The sequence below is a fragment of the Nyctereutes procyonoides genome, unplaced genomic scaffold, assembly GCF_905146905.1.
Source record: "Nyctereutes procyonoides isolate TBG_1078 unplaced genomic scaffold, NYPRO_anot_genome, whole genome shotgun sequence".
Taxonomy (NCBI): Eukaryota; Metazoa; Chordata; class Mammalia; order Carnivora; family Canidae; genus Nyctereutes; species Nyctereutes procyonoides.
The window spans coordinates 83060373-83074339 of record NW_026575125.1 but is presented as its reverse complement, the minus strand read 5'-3'; the positions used below and the strand labels follow the sequence as shown (position 1 = coordinate 83074339).

Genomic DNA, 13967 nt, shown 5'->3' with positions numbered 1-13967 from the left:
GAGGCAAACATTTGTAGAAGCTTCATGTCTTCATCTTCTCTTCCATTCAGGAGATGAGACAAGTGGCCCTTTATCACATCCATTTCCTTTTGCTGGCAGAACAGTTTGGTAATGAGACACTTAAATTGATCTACCCAGCTCAGCCTCCAGAGGGTCCTGGAGGGCCCAGGGATGGGAGATAAAGGGAAGCCAGTCACCTTATGGTTCTGAGCCTCATCTTCTCCCCTGGGGAGGATAAACATTCCTATCCCACGGGACTAGTACAAGGAGTCAGCAAGGATCATGCATAAATTTGAGCTGTAAACTATGAGGCAAGAACTCTAAACTGCTATTCATTTTATACAATTGAAGGTAAAGACTGCCTTCTTGGTTTCCCAGAGAAAGTTAAACACATTGTAGGAGTTCAATAATAGGTTTTACTTTAAAATCAACTCCATTGAAATCTGGTTTTAGATGTGATGCATATAAAATAGACCATTCACTTCTGAGAACTGAATCGAACAGATTATCAGATCCATCAGCTCCTTGATTTCAAGTGGTAGAGGACAAAATTATGAATAGGTAGAGGCAGTACTTGACTTTGGTCTCTTGGAGCCATTACCTGCTCTCCAGTGAGCAGCAGCAAGAAGTTGGGTTTCAGTTAGCATGAAAAAACTGGTCAAAGGTAACTCCAACTTTGCATCATCAATCAGAAGTATTATGAGTGTCTTCAGAAGGGAAAGAAATAATTTGTGCCATGTCTTAGGAGGTTAACACTGTGCCAACTTCTTGATAATATCTCATCTGATTCTCAAAATAGCTTTATGAAGAAGGAATTATTCTCTAGCATAGCACTGGTACATAGCACTGGTACACAGTAAACAGTAACTAAGTGATAACTGCTATTAATGCTATTACAATTGATAACCTTAATAATAATAAACTGAAGTACAGTGGGCTTGAGTAACTTATCCAAGGTTGCAGAGCCAGGACTTGAACCAAGGTCTTTCCCACCCAAAAGTCTGGGCTTTTTCTACTATACCCTTTTGCAAGAAGAGAAAGATCTGATGTGAAAACAGTTGATTTTCCAACCCCTTAGCCAGGCTGCCTCCATAAACTGGCCACTTGAGATCTTCAAGCACCTAAGACTCTCTTTGGTCTTCCTCTCTCACAGGTTGCTAAATTGCTATGAACCATGGCCCAACTCTACTACAAAAAAGTCAACTACTCACCATACAGAGATCGCATCCCCCTGCAAATTGTGAGGGCTGAGACTGAGCTCTCTGCAGAAGAGAAGGCTTTCCTCAATGCGGTGGAGAAGGGGGACTATGCTACCGTGAAGCAGGCCCTACAGGAGGCTGAGATCTACTACAATGTCAACATCAACTGCATGGATCCTCTGGGCCGGAGTGCCCTGCTTATTGCCATTGAGAATGAGAACTTGGAGATCATGGAGCTACTGCTGAACCACAGCGTGTATGTAGGTGATGCATTGCTCTACGCCATCCGCAAGGAGGTGGTGGGTGCTGTGGAGCTTCTGCTCAGTTACAGGCGGCCAAGTGGAGAGAAGCAGGTAAGAGAAATCCCTGCAGGCTGGGGAAACAGCCAGGAACAATAAGGCCCCTGAATCAGAAGCCTTGAAACTAGGGAAGGTCAGGTAGGCTGGAGTTAAGAAGCCCTATGATGGCAACACTCTCTTTTCAGAAATAGCATCAGTGATCTCAGTATCCTAGAGCTACCCTGCATGGCCCACACTGAGTTTTCCTCATTTGTCTTTTTCCTGTGAGCATTTGCCCATATACATTCAATACCTAGCAACCTGAAAGTGTGCACTCCATTTCCAGAATATCTAAGCTCCTTCTACCCTATCTACCTCCTGCTCCCTAGCTTCATTTTCTTCCTCTACTCAAAGGTTACATTCTAGAAAGGAAGAGACCAGGAATGCCTGGGTGGCTCAGTCAGTTAAGCATCTGCCTTTGGCTCAGGTCATGATCCTAAGGTCCTGGAATTGAGTCCCACATCAGGTTCCCTGCTCAATAGGGAGTCTGCTTCTCCCTCTGCCCCTCATGCTGTGCACTCTCTCTCTCTCTCTCTCTCATGCACAGGCATGTGCATGCGCAAAACTAAATAAAATCTTTTTTAAAAAAGGAGGAAACCAAACACAGACATGGGATTTGTCCCTCTCACCAGCCTCTCTCCTGGAGAATGACAAGAAGACCTTTAAACATGAATGCCATGGCATAGATGCAGAGGACACGGGGGCTCATGTATTTTCTCAATGCCTGTGATGCAACTGCATTCCAGCCCTAAATAGTTGGGGTTTTGCCTCTGTGACCCTCCTACCCTCTGAGGCACTTAGATTTAATACTCTGGAATCATATTTGAGTCTTTCCTTTTCCTTGCATCTGTGTCCAATCTCCAAGCTCTATGGTTTCTTCTTCCCCAATCTCACTTACATATTTTCTTTCCTCCCACCACTGTGCTCCTCATCATCTCTCTCCTAGATGAGTGATTCTCAAAGTGTGGTTCCTGGACCAGCAGCATTAGATAGCACCACAAGGGAAACTTGATAGAAATGCAAACACAAATTCTCAGGCCCCACCACAAACTGAGGGAATGAGAAACTCTGGGGGGGAGGCCCAAAAAACTGTGTGTTGACCAGCCCTCCAGGGACTATGATGAACATTCAGGTTTAAGAACCACTATCCTACACTAACATGAAAATCTTCTAACTGGATTCCCTGCATATAGAACCCTTTCTTTTTCACAAGCCATCTTGAGCAATGATGCTGGCTTATTCTCCCCAATACAGCATAACAATCCTGTCATTCCTCTCATGCTTTCAGGGACTACAAGATCTCATTACAAGCAAAACCAGCACATGAAGCCCAGCACTCAGTACCCTTCTTTTCTGGTCCTGTCTCCCACAGGTTTCTCCTAAGCCCCTTGAGTCAGGCAGGTTTCTTTTTCTTTTTTTTTATAAGTTCTAGTATTTATTGTTTTTTAATAATAAATTTATTTTTTATTGGTGTTCAATTTGCCAACATACAGAATAACACCCAGTGCTCATCCCGTCAAGTGCCCTACTCGGTGCCCGTCACCCATTTACCCCCACCTCCAGCCATCCTCCCCTGCCACCACCCCTAGTTCGTTACCCAGAGTTAGGAGTCTTCATGTTCTGTCTCCCTTTCTGATATTTCCTATCCATTTCTTCTCCCTTCCCTTCTATTCCCTTTCACTATTATTTATATTCCCCAAATGAATGAGACCATATAATGTTTGTCCTTCTCCGATTGACTTATTTCACTCAGCATAATACCCTCCAGTTCCATCCACGTTGAAGCAAATGGTGGGTATTTGTCATATCTAATAACTGAGTAATATTCCATTGTATACATAAACCACATCTTCTTTATCCATTCATCTTTCGATGGACACCGAGGCTCCTTCCACAGTTTGGCTATTGTGGACATTACTGCTAGAAACATCGGGGTGCAGGTGTCCCGGCCTTTCATTGCATCTGCATCTTTGGGGTAAATCCCCAGCAGTGCAATTACTGGGTCATAGGGCAGGTCTATTTTTAACTCTTTGAGGAACCGCCACACAGTTTTACAGAGTGGCTGCACCATTTCACATTCCCACCAAAAGTGTAAGAGGGTTCCCTTTTCTCCGCATCCTCACCAACATTTGTGGTCTCCTGCCTTGTTAATTTTCCCCATTCTCACTGGTGTGAGGTGGTATCTCATTGTGGTTTTGATTTGTATTTCCCTGATGGCAAGTGATGCAGAGCATTTTCTCATGTGCATGTTGGCCATGTCTATGTCTTCCTCTGTGAGATTTCTCTTCATGTCTTTTGCCCATTTCATGATTGGATTGTCTGTTTCTTTGGTGTTGAGTTTAATAAGTTCTTTATAGACCTTGGAAACTAGCCCTTTATCTGATACGTCATTTGCAAATATCTTCTCCTATTCTGTAGGTTGTCTTTTAGTTTTGTGGACTGTATCCTTTGCTGTGCAAAAGCTTCTTATCTTGATGAAGTCCCAATAGTTCATTTTTGCTTTTGTTTCTTTTGCCTTCATGGATGTATCTTGCAAGAAGTTACTGTGGCCAAGTTCAAAAAGGGTGTTGCCTGTGTTCTCCTCTAGGATTTTGATGGAATCTTGTCTCACATTTAGATCTTTCATCCATTTTGAGTTTATCTTTGTGTATGGTGCAAGAGAGTGGTTTAGTTTCATTCTTCTGCATGTGGATGTCCAATTTTCCCAGTACCATTTATTGAAGAGGCTGTCTTTCTTCCAGTGGATAGTCTTTCCTCCTTTATCAAATATTAGTTGACCGTAAAGTTGAGGGTCCACTTCTGGGTTCTCTATTCTGTTCCATTGATCTATGTGTCTGTTTTTGTGCCAGTACCACACTGTCTTGATGACCACAGCTTTGTAGTACAACCTGAAATCTGGCATTGTGATGCCCCCAGCTATGGCTTTCTTTTTTAAAATTCTCCTGGCTATTCGGGGTCTTTTCTGATTCCACACAAATCTTAAAATAATTTGTTCTAACTCTCTGAAGAAAGTCCATGGTATTTTGATAGGGATTGCATTAAACGTGTAAATTGCCCTGGGTAACATTGACTTTTTCACAATATCAATTCTTCCAATCCATGAGCATGGAATATTTTTCCATCTCTTTGTGTCTTCCTCAATTTCTTTCAGAAGTGTTCTATAGTTTTTAGGGTATAGATTCTTTACTTCTTTGGTTAGGTTTATTCCTAGGTATCTCAGGCAGGTTTCTTAATGGTCTCGCTTTCTTTGGAGCATAGTAGGAACATAGAGTAGGGACAAAAGAAATACAGAGTCATCAAACATGGAATACCACAATACATTAAAAAACAAAAATAGTACGAATCAAACCCCAAATCGCCAAGTGCTTAGATAAGAAAACACTTGACATCAAGCCTTATAGGATACAACCAAAGCTAGGTTAAAAAGGAATTCATAGCTTTTCTACTTGCCTACCCAGTTAAACAAAAAGGAATGGAGGTAAGCTAAGTGATAACACACAGACCAAACATTGGAATTGACAGAGCAGAAAGACAGTAGATAAAAAATTCACTGAGTAAAGGGCCTGAATGCCCCCATTCTCCATCAGCACCTAATAGAGCACAGCTGTATGTCTACATTAGGAAAGTTGCTGTAATATCACTCAATAAATACTTATTTTATAAACAAATAGTATGCAGCCAGCACTGTGTTAAGCAGCTTATACCACTGAGTTCACTTAATCCCCCCAGTGACTCTGTCAGGTAGACACTATTATGACTGCCCCCATTCTACCAATTAGGAAAATCAAGTCACAGTCAAATCAATTGTCCAAGATCACAGTGTCAGAGGCGGGATCCAAACCCAAGCAATCTAACTCCTAAACCTACCTGCGTAACCATTTGGCTATACTGCTAAATCTTGGGAATCCCCTCACAGGAGTTCTGAGACAGGGTAGATCAGTGAATGACAGAGAGCTCTCTGGAAAGGACAGGCCAGAATTTGAATAATAGGAAAGCAGAGAGGTATGAACATGTTCCCTACCCAGACCGTATCACGATTCCCATAAAAACTGATTTGTTCTGTGCCCTGTTTCCTCACAGCCCTGCTAAAGGCCTGAGTGACGAGTGATTTACTGTGTTACTCTGAACTAAGGGTTACCCAGATAACCTGCTCTATGATGACCTTGCTCACCTCTGAGACTGTGTAGCCTTTAGCTCTATCCTTCCGTTGACACCAATCACATGCTACTATGTACTATTAGTCAATCTTACTTGAGTACATGTTTGGTCTCTGTAACTAGATTTTTTCTTAAATGTTGGACATAGTCTAATGCCCAACTGTTTCCAGGTTCTCCCCCAATACTACCTAACCCAGTGCCTAGTATATAATGGCCGATATATAAATATTTGCTGATGAATAAGGAGTTACATGTATCCCTCAGAAAAGTGCATGGCTAGCTGATTGAATAAGATATCCTGGACTTTAATATTCAACCCCATTTAACTTCCTAACTGTTGTGAAAGAGAGGAGACTACAGGGAAGTTTCCAAAGAGGAGGCTAGCAATACCAACCCTATCTAAGTTTTGAACATAGGTTGTGTCCTCATTTGATGGCCCCCATCTCCCTCATATTTCCCAGTACTCTGGCAAACCCTGAGGAAGAAAGGCACCAGAAAAACTTGCTCTGAAATACAATCTAAGGCATGACCTCCCCTGGGGAAAAGCCGTGCTTAACTCACAGGAATGAACCACTAACGAACGGTGAAATGTCAGACATATGGAACAGGGGTAAAACTGTTTGGGACAGGCTGTCTTTTCCCAAGATTCTTTCAGACACACTGCCAATGTAAGACCTTTGTCCATACTCCAATATCACAGCATATGTACAAATGCACAAAGCCAGCAGCCCCATCCCCAAGTCTTCTCCAAAAGCTTTCTCTTCCCACTCTGCTCTCTCTACCAACCCCCAGCACCAGCCTCTGCTAAATTTTATTTTCTCCCATTGCTCTGACAATTGCTGTGATAAGTCATATGTCAGTAACTATAACAACAGCCTGCCACAGTGCTGGAGTTCTGCCTTTCTGGGAGATAGAAACAGGATTTGTTTACCTGGGAGCAATCAGGGATGTGAGCAAACACAGGCCTCCTGAAGGACCACAGGTCCAGCTTGGTAGGCTACTCTCAGGAAGGTGCCCCTCCCACACACAGAATCCAAACACTGGGCTTTTTCACCAGCCTTCCTCCATCTCTCCAAGGGACTGGGCACAGCTGACCTCCATCAGTCTTGGGTGGATAAACTAGTGCCCTTTTTGGCTTTACTAGGCAGAGTTTGGCCTCAGGATGGCAAAAAGAACCCTTTTGCTCAGCTCATCATGCTCTTTTCCCTCTTCTAGCTTATCAAAAGTGCTCTCAGATAAAGATCAGAGGCCAGGCATAAGTGGCTAACACTGGCTTCAAGTATCAACGCTCACTTGGCAACCTGCATCTTTAATAGAGACCAAATCTTAAAGCAAAAACGTTGATGCTTTATCAGAATTTTCTACACCAGACAGGTATAAGACTGTACATGCATGAGTGTGTGTGTGTGGTGTTAGTCTTTTGTCTTCTTGGGTGTGTGTTGTTCTGAAGTCTTCTTGCTGCTCCAGAAATCAGACCCTCTTGGCAGCATCCACTCCCTGACTACTACAGCCTATTTGCGTAGTGGCAGATTTTGTGATTCCTTGGGAGTAAACACTCTTAAATAATTCTCAGAATTCAAAAGTTTTGTACTATAGAAGGTTTAATGCCAGCCTATTTCTTGTATTTTAAGCCTTCCCCTTTGGCCCACTGACTCTGGGAGCCACTAGAGGAGTGTCATCAGCTAGAGGAGCCAAACCAGCTACAATCCACAGCAGAGTCTCATATCCATGTCTCTGGTCAAAACCAGCTCAAAAATTAATTGTTGTGCATATGGAGAACTTGTCAAAATACAGATGGCTGAGCCCCTAACAGAGTCAGAATATTGGGGTTTGGGCCTGGAACCAGCATTTTAATAAGCCCACCCTCACCCATTTCTCAGTAAGAGGTCTCTGACCCTCTCTGTATTTGTTTCCTAAGGCTGCCATAACAAATTCCCACAAACTGGGAGGCTTAAAATAAATGCATTGTCTCATAATTCAGGAGGTCACAAGTCTGAATGAAGGTATCATCAGGGTTGTTTCCTTCTGGAGGCCCGAAGAGAGAATCTGTTCCATGCCTTGGCCTATAGCTGCATTAGTCTCTGCCTCCATCATCACACAGAGTTCTCCTCTGTGTCTTTTCCCTGTGTCTCTGGGTCCTGATCTCCATCTTCTTTTTCTTATAAGACACCAGCCATTAGGCAGCCCCAGTGGTGCAGCGGTTTGGCACTGCCTGCAGCCTGGGGTGTGATCCTTGGAGACCCGGGATCGAGTCCCACGTCGGGCTCCCTGAATGGAGCCTGTTTCTCCCTCTGCCTGTGTCTCTGCCTCTCTCTCTCTCTCTCTCTCTCTCTCTCTCTCTCTGTGTGTGTGTGTCTCTCATGAATAAATAAATAAAATCTTAAAAAAAAGATATCAGCCATTGATTTTAGGGCCCACCCTAATGTAGGATGATCTCATTTTCACTTGACATCTGCAAAGACCCTTTTTCTAAATAAGGTCATACTCACAGGTCTTGGAGGTTAAGACTTGAACATATCTTTTGAGGGGACACCTTGTAACCCATTCTACTCTCCATGAGAAATGCCAGTCAGGCAAGTGGTTTTCAAACATTTTCAGAAGCAGAGCCTTTCATTAAACAAAATCCTGCCCAGATGTCAAACAGACAGACCCACACAGAGCTGCCCTAGTTTATGTGTAGATCAGGGCCTGAAGCTCCCACTTGTTCACACACATATACTCCTATACCTCCTTGGCCCCTGAGGATCAGGCATAGCTGGAAAACCACTCATCTCAAAGACAAAATGACAGACTAGAATTCAGAGTTTGAGGTGCTACCCAGGTTATAGCTAACAGGGTGACCCTAGGCAAGGTATGAGGTCTTTTACACATGTCCAGTTACAGAATCACCCTAAGGCTCAGTTTCCTCATATATAAAATGAATCTAACGGTACCTGCTAATCTCAGGGCTTGTCATTAGGAAGAAATAAGATAAAGATACATTAAAGGCTTTTGAAAATAATTTAAATGTTAGGCAGAGGTCAATTACTATTGCTCTCAGCTTCATTCCATCACTTGTCATATAATGTGGAGAGACCAGCTGGCAAGTGGCACTCATCATAAGGAACCACTAGTATAATGAGAGAGAGAGGCTGGTCAGCAAGCTGGCCCAGTTCACAGATTACCTCCTTCTGCATGGCCTTGATGACAGGGAGATGACTCTCCCTTCTGCTGTTAGGCAAGCTGTATAACCTCAAAGTCATCCTTTCTTGTTCACTGGTGTCCTTAAGAACTTAAGCAACAGGGAGGTACAGCTGCTGGTCTCAGCATCAACAGCCCACCCAAAGAATTTTCTTTCTTGGTCACTTGCGTCAATGCATGCAGGCGGAAAGAGGCTAAGCCAACCTTCTCCCCAAGGCCCACCCCTCTGGGCTCTGCCATAATTATTCATTTGTCTGTGGCAGATGGCTCCAAATTAAAATTGGTCTCACAGATGAGCTAGTGAGATTAAGTTTCAACAACACTGATAAGTGTTTGTGTTAAGATTGTAGAAAATCAGCAACAAGACATTCCATTTACTCCCTTCTATCTGACTCGTGGTCTCAAGGAGAGATTGCACAGTGTGGAAGGGAATGGTGAGGGCCTGGGCAAAGGTGACACAGAGAGGAAAATTAAGGAGTCTAACCTCTAAGTCTCAACCACTCAAAATATGAGAGGGGAAAGTATTGGGGAGAATGGCCAAAGTCCCCCTGCTATTCATAGACAACCTGAAATGGTAGAAAGAATCGGCTTTGCAGTCAGCCACTTATTAGATGTGTTTCCTTGCGCATATCACTTAATCTCTTCAAACTTCAGTTTCTTCATCTGTAAATGGGAACAACAATGGAGTCTACTTCAGAGAGGTAAAGTAAGAATTAAATGGAATAATGCATGTACATTACTTAGAACAGTGCCTGACACATAGCCAATACTCAGAAGTGGTAGCTAATAAAACCCCTACTCCTACTAGTTTGAAGCCATGCTGATATTGCCTGCTGGCTAATATCATGTATCCATTTTTTTCAAAAATGTGTTAAGCACCCCCTAGCACATAGTAACTGAGAGGTCCAGCAGAGTGACCTTGACAAAGTTGTTTACTGTAATTGAGCATCAGTTTCCTCATCTGTATAATGGGGATAATGATACTACCCATGTCCCAGATGGTTGCAAGATTTAAATGAGAATTATTTCTGGATATTTGGCATAATTTGTAGTACCTAACATTCAATATATGATACCTATATTCTTAGCATTAATACAAAATAGTATTAACATTATAAACTCTTTGTTACCAGAATTACCCAATCTAACAGAAAGTATTTGCCTTTTCGTAAACTGAGTAACAGCTTTAATTATCTGATTTTCATTCCAAAATCAAAATTCTAGACCAAAAAATAAATGGGTTGTGCCAATCAACTTGAGATAATAAACCTTCTTGAATAACTGTATCATATCCTAGTGGCCAAACTGAAACACTGAGTTACTTTCTCTCCTGTATCTCTGTTGACTTTCAGTGGACAAGGCCTACTGCACTCATAGAGAATTGTAGAGTTTATAGATCATTTGGTCTGAAGCAACATGTCCAAGGTCACTCAGCTGAATCTGAACTGGTAAAAATGCTTCCTGTCTCTCAAGCCACTCTTTCTGCTACTCCACTCTGCCTCTGAGGGCCCATCAGAAGTAGTAACCATTACAATGAAGCTGAAAATAAACAAAGCAGCTCCAAGTAGTGTCTCTCTGGAACAATTCATTGATGATAGAGTTTCAGCAAATGATTAATTCTCTTCAGTTCTATTCAATTGTCTAAGTATTTTTGACTGCTAATTATATGTCTCACAATAAAATTGAAAGATACAGTGAATGCTCTCAAGAAATTTATAGTATTGTGCAGAGAACAAGCATGCACATGCTTTCCTTCCAGTCCCCGCCCCTCTTAGTGAGCATGGCCGTCTATGTTCCAAGGGACACAAAAGATTTAAAACAGCGATATTCACCTCTCAGAAAGGAAAAAAATCATAATTACTTAAACTTGGTTTCAGGAAGACCAAGGGAGCTGGCTGTATAATACCTCACAAAGAAGAAACCAGGCAGTAATATAAAAAGCCAATCACTAAATAAAAACACATGTGAATTTTTAGCCATGCTCTCTCCCTCCCTCCCTTCAGGGTTACAGCATCTCAGGGCTGCCTTTCTAGAGCTTCATGCTCATTGTTGTATATAGCCCTAACCGACATACACATGTCCAGCTAGGAAGTTTCCTATCCCAGGGCAGGTATATCTTATCTGCCTGTGATATCATCCTCTCCTCCTTCACCTCACATGTTTGATTGTTTAAAAGACAGCCATTTTCTGTCTCCTTTTCACCCCAGGCTCATCACTGCGATTGTTTTTTTTTCAGCTTATAGTTCTTGTTGCAAATTCAGTTCAAGTGTGAAATATTGGTGCAAAACCCAGAGCTCTTCCTTCAGCAAGTATTTGTGAGGAGCTGGCCATATTGATCTTTAACTCTTTCCCCTTTCATCTATCTACTCCCCAGATGGCATTCCCTCCCTCCTCTCTTCCAATCCCTCGCCATACACACAGTTCCAATGTTGGTGTATCACTTTAATCTCATTGGTTGGCAACTCTCTTGGCTTCCATGATATCATGTCTACCTGGTGCTTCTTCTCTCTCTGACCACTGCCTTTTAGTCTCTTCTTCAGAGTCCTTGTCTTTTTTCCCCTTCAATACTGGCGTTGCCCAGAGCTCTATCTCTTCTCTCTCTGTAGCTCAGTATCTATCAAGAGATCCATAATTTCTTTCTCAATTTCAGCTAGATTTACCCACCTAGATGTACCCCAGACCTTTACAATTCACAATGTCTAATAATAAAAATAGTAAACATTAATTTGCATTTATTATGTGCCAGGCACCATTCTAAGTACATAATCTACATTAATTTGTTTGATACTTACAACCATCCTGTAATGTGGGATACTACTACTACTCATTCCTACATATGGAGGCATTAGAGTACAAAGAGGTTAAATAACTTTCCAAAGATTATACAGGTGGTGTGTAGACTAACTGGAATTTAAACCTAGGCAATCTGTCTGCAGAGTCTGTGTTCTTGCCTGTGCTAGCCTCACTTTGCCCTCCATATCCTCCTCCTCATTCGGTGTATCCTTTCCCAGGTCATGGCACCTTCATCCCTCCAGATATCCTTCCAATGTTCTAGATTTGAAACCTTGCAGTGGTCTTCATCTTCACCCTATCCTTCACCCCCTCTACACCAAGTTAGTTACCAAGTCCCTTTAAAGAACTTAACTGAGGTAAGGAAGCAAACATATAAACAATTAGTCAAAATATAAGTGCTGTTAGAGATAAGAAACTATTGTGTTTGTGGGATCATAGGTGTCTGATCATGTTACTCAAATGGTCAGGGTTGCTCCTTACTTACCGTAGAATAAAGTTCAAAATACTGGTGCAGGGTTTACAGTTTTAGAAAGAGGGCTGGGAATTCAGGCTGAATTGTCATTGACAAATCCAGCCCTAAGTTTAGGGGGATAGTGAGTCCAACAGATAAGACAGTATAAGGGAAGTGGTTTATTCTACCAGGAGTAGAAGGACTCTTCAGAGTCAGAAGGACAGCTACCTTACTGAGGGACATTGTGGATTCAGGGCACACTTGGTTGCCACTGGCAGAATTAAATGACCCTAATTTGGCATCTTTTTTCTATCCTAAAAAGTACAGAAGCCTTTGGAGGTCCTCTAGAGGGAAGGTAATCAGCATATGACTACCATGATCTTGAATGAGGTAGTTTCCTGTCTCACCATGCTATCAGTGGATTGTTACTGCTTGTTCATTAGTTTAAAACCGGGGGGGGGGGGGTGAGCCAGAAGAGAAAAAGGCACTGAAAGAACTTTCCAAAGAAATACAAATCAGAGAATGGAAAGGAACATGGTCCCAATTGCAAATCTCCTGTGCATCTACCACCTTTACCTCTTCCTCCAGAAAAGGGGGATGATGACCCATGGAGAACCCTTCTGAAGCTGGAGAGTGGAATTTTTAAATTTCCCTCTGGTCTCCAAAGACAACTTGGAGTGATTTGATGTTTGTGGCCACCGCCAGCTCCATTACTCATATAAGGAATTGTGGATAGAATTTTTGAGCTAAAAATGACCTCTAGAGATCCTCCAATCTATCCCCTCATCATCTAATCACCAGATAGTATCTCTCCACCTTCTGATGGGACTATACAGTGAAGACTTCAATACCTACTGAAATAGCCAGAATTTAGAACAGTTTGGGCTTTGTCTACCCAACCAAAATGAAGATGTGTCACATTTACTCAAGCAGTTTTCTCCCCCTCCCACCCCGTTATTTCTTAATTCTCAACCTGAGGTTATTCAAGTATCAGGAACCCAGATAGCCACCACCCTTCTCCACAACCATGTTTATTTTAAAGTTTTTGCTTTAAAAATAATACATGGTATTAGTCTCAAAACCCACTCCCTGGAAGTCATCATTATGAACAATATAGGTGTGTCCTCTTAGGTATTTTCTATGCATATTCAAACAGAAACATACACACAAACACACATACACAGACTTCTTTTCACAAATGTTCTGCAACTTGTTTATTTTTCATTTAAAATGCATTATGGACATCTTTCCCTGTGAATATACTTATGTCTACAATATTCTTTTTAGTGACAATATTATATCATACAAATGTGCCATATTTATTTAACCAGTCCTCTATTAATGAACACTTTGTGTCAAGGATATTTAAGTTTTTGGATTTTGCTTTTCTAAACAATGCTGTGATGAATATCTGTGTGTGTGTGTGTGTGTGTGTCTTTGAACACCTGTGCGATTATATGTGTAAGGTAAATTCTTAGGAATGAGATTATGGAATTATGGGGAATGTGCATCATTTAATTTCAACAGCTCTTGCCAAATTGCCTTCCTATCAACAGTGTGTGAGAAAGCCTGTTCTCTCACATCCTTGGAATCATAAATTGAAAAAAAAAAGTCAATGGTTTTGGGAAATCTTTGTCAATCTGACAGCTAAATATGCTATCTCATTATTGTTTTACATTTGAATTTTTATTGAAAGTGGGATTTCACACCCTTTCATATTATAAGCAATGTATTTTATTCTTCTGGGAATCAACTGTTCATTTTTTAACCCATTTTCTTACTCGAGTCTTCATCTTTTACTTACTGATTTGCCTAAACTCTTGGTATATTAAACTCATTAGCACTTTAT

At 41.8% G+C, this 13967-nt stretch overlaps 1 protein-coding gene across 1 annotated transcript in view; it reads left to right on the top strand.

Moving 5' to 3' along the window:
* The first annotated feature begins 1174 nt into the window (after window positions 1-1174).
* The window catches only part of TRPC5 (transient receptor potential cation channel subfamily C member 5), a 151409-nt gene continuing 138616 nt past the window's right edge, over window positions 1175-13967 (top strand). Inside the window, exon 1 of the mRNA XM_055338618.1 lies at window positions 1175-1552. Within this exon, the coding sequence (XP_055194593.1) occupies window positions 1175-1552 (378 nt within the window). The remainder of the gene's footprint in view (window positions 1553-13967) is intronic.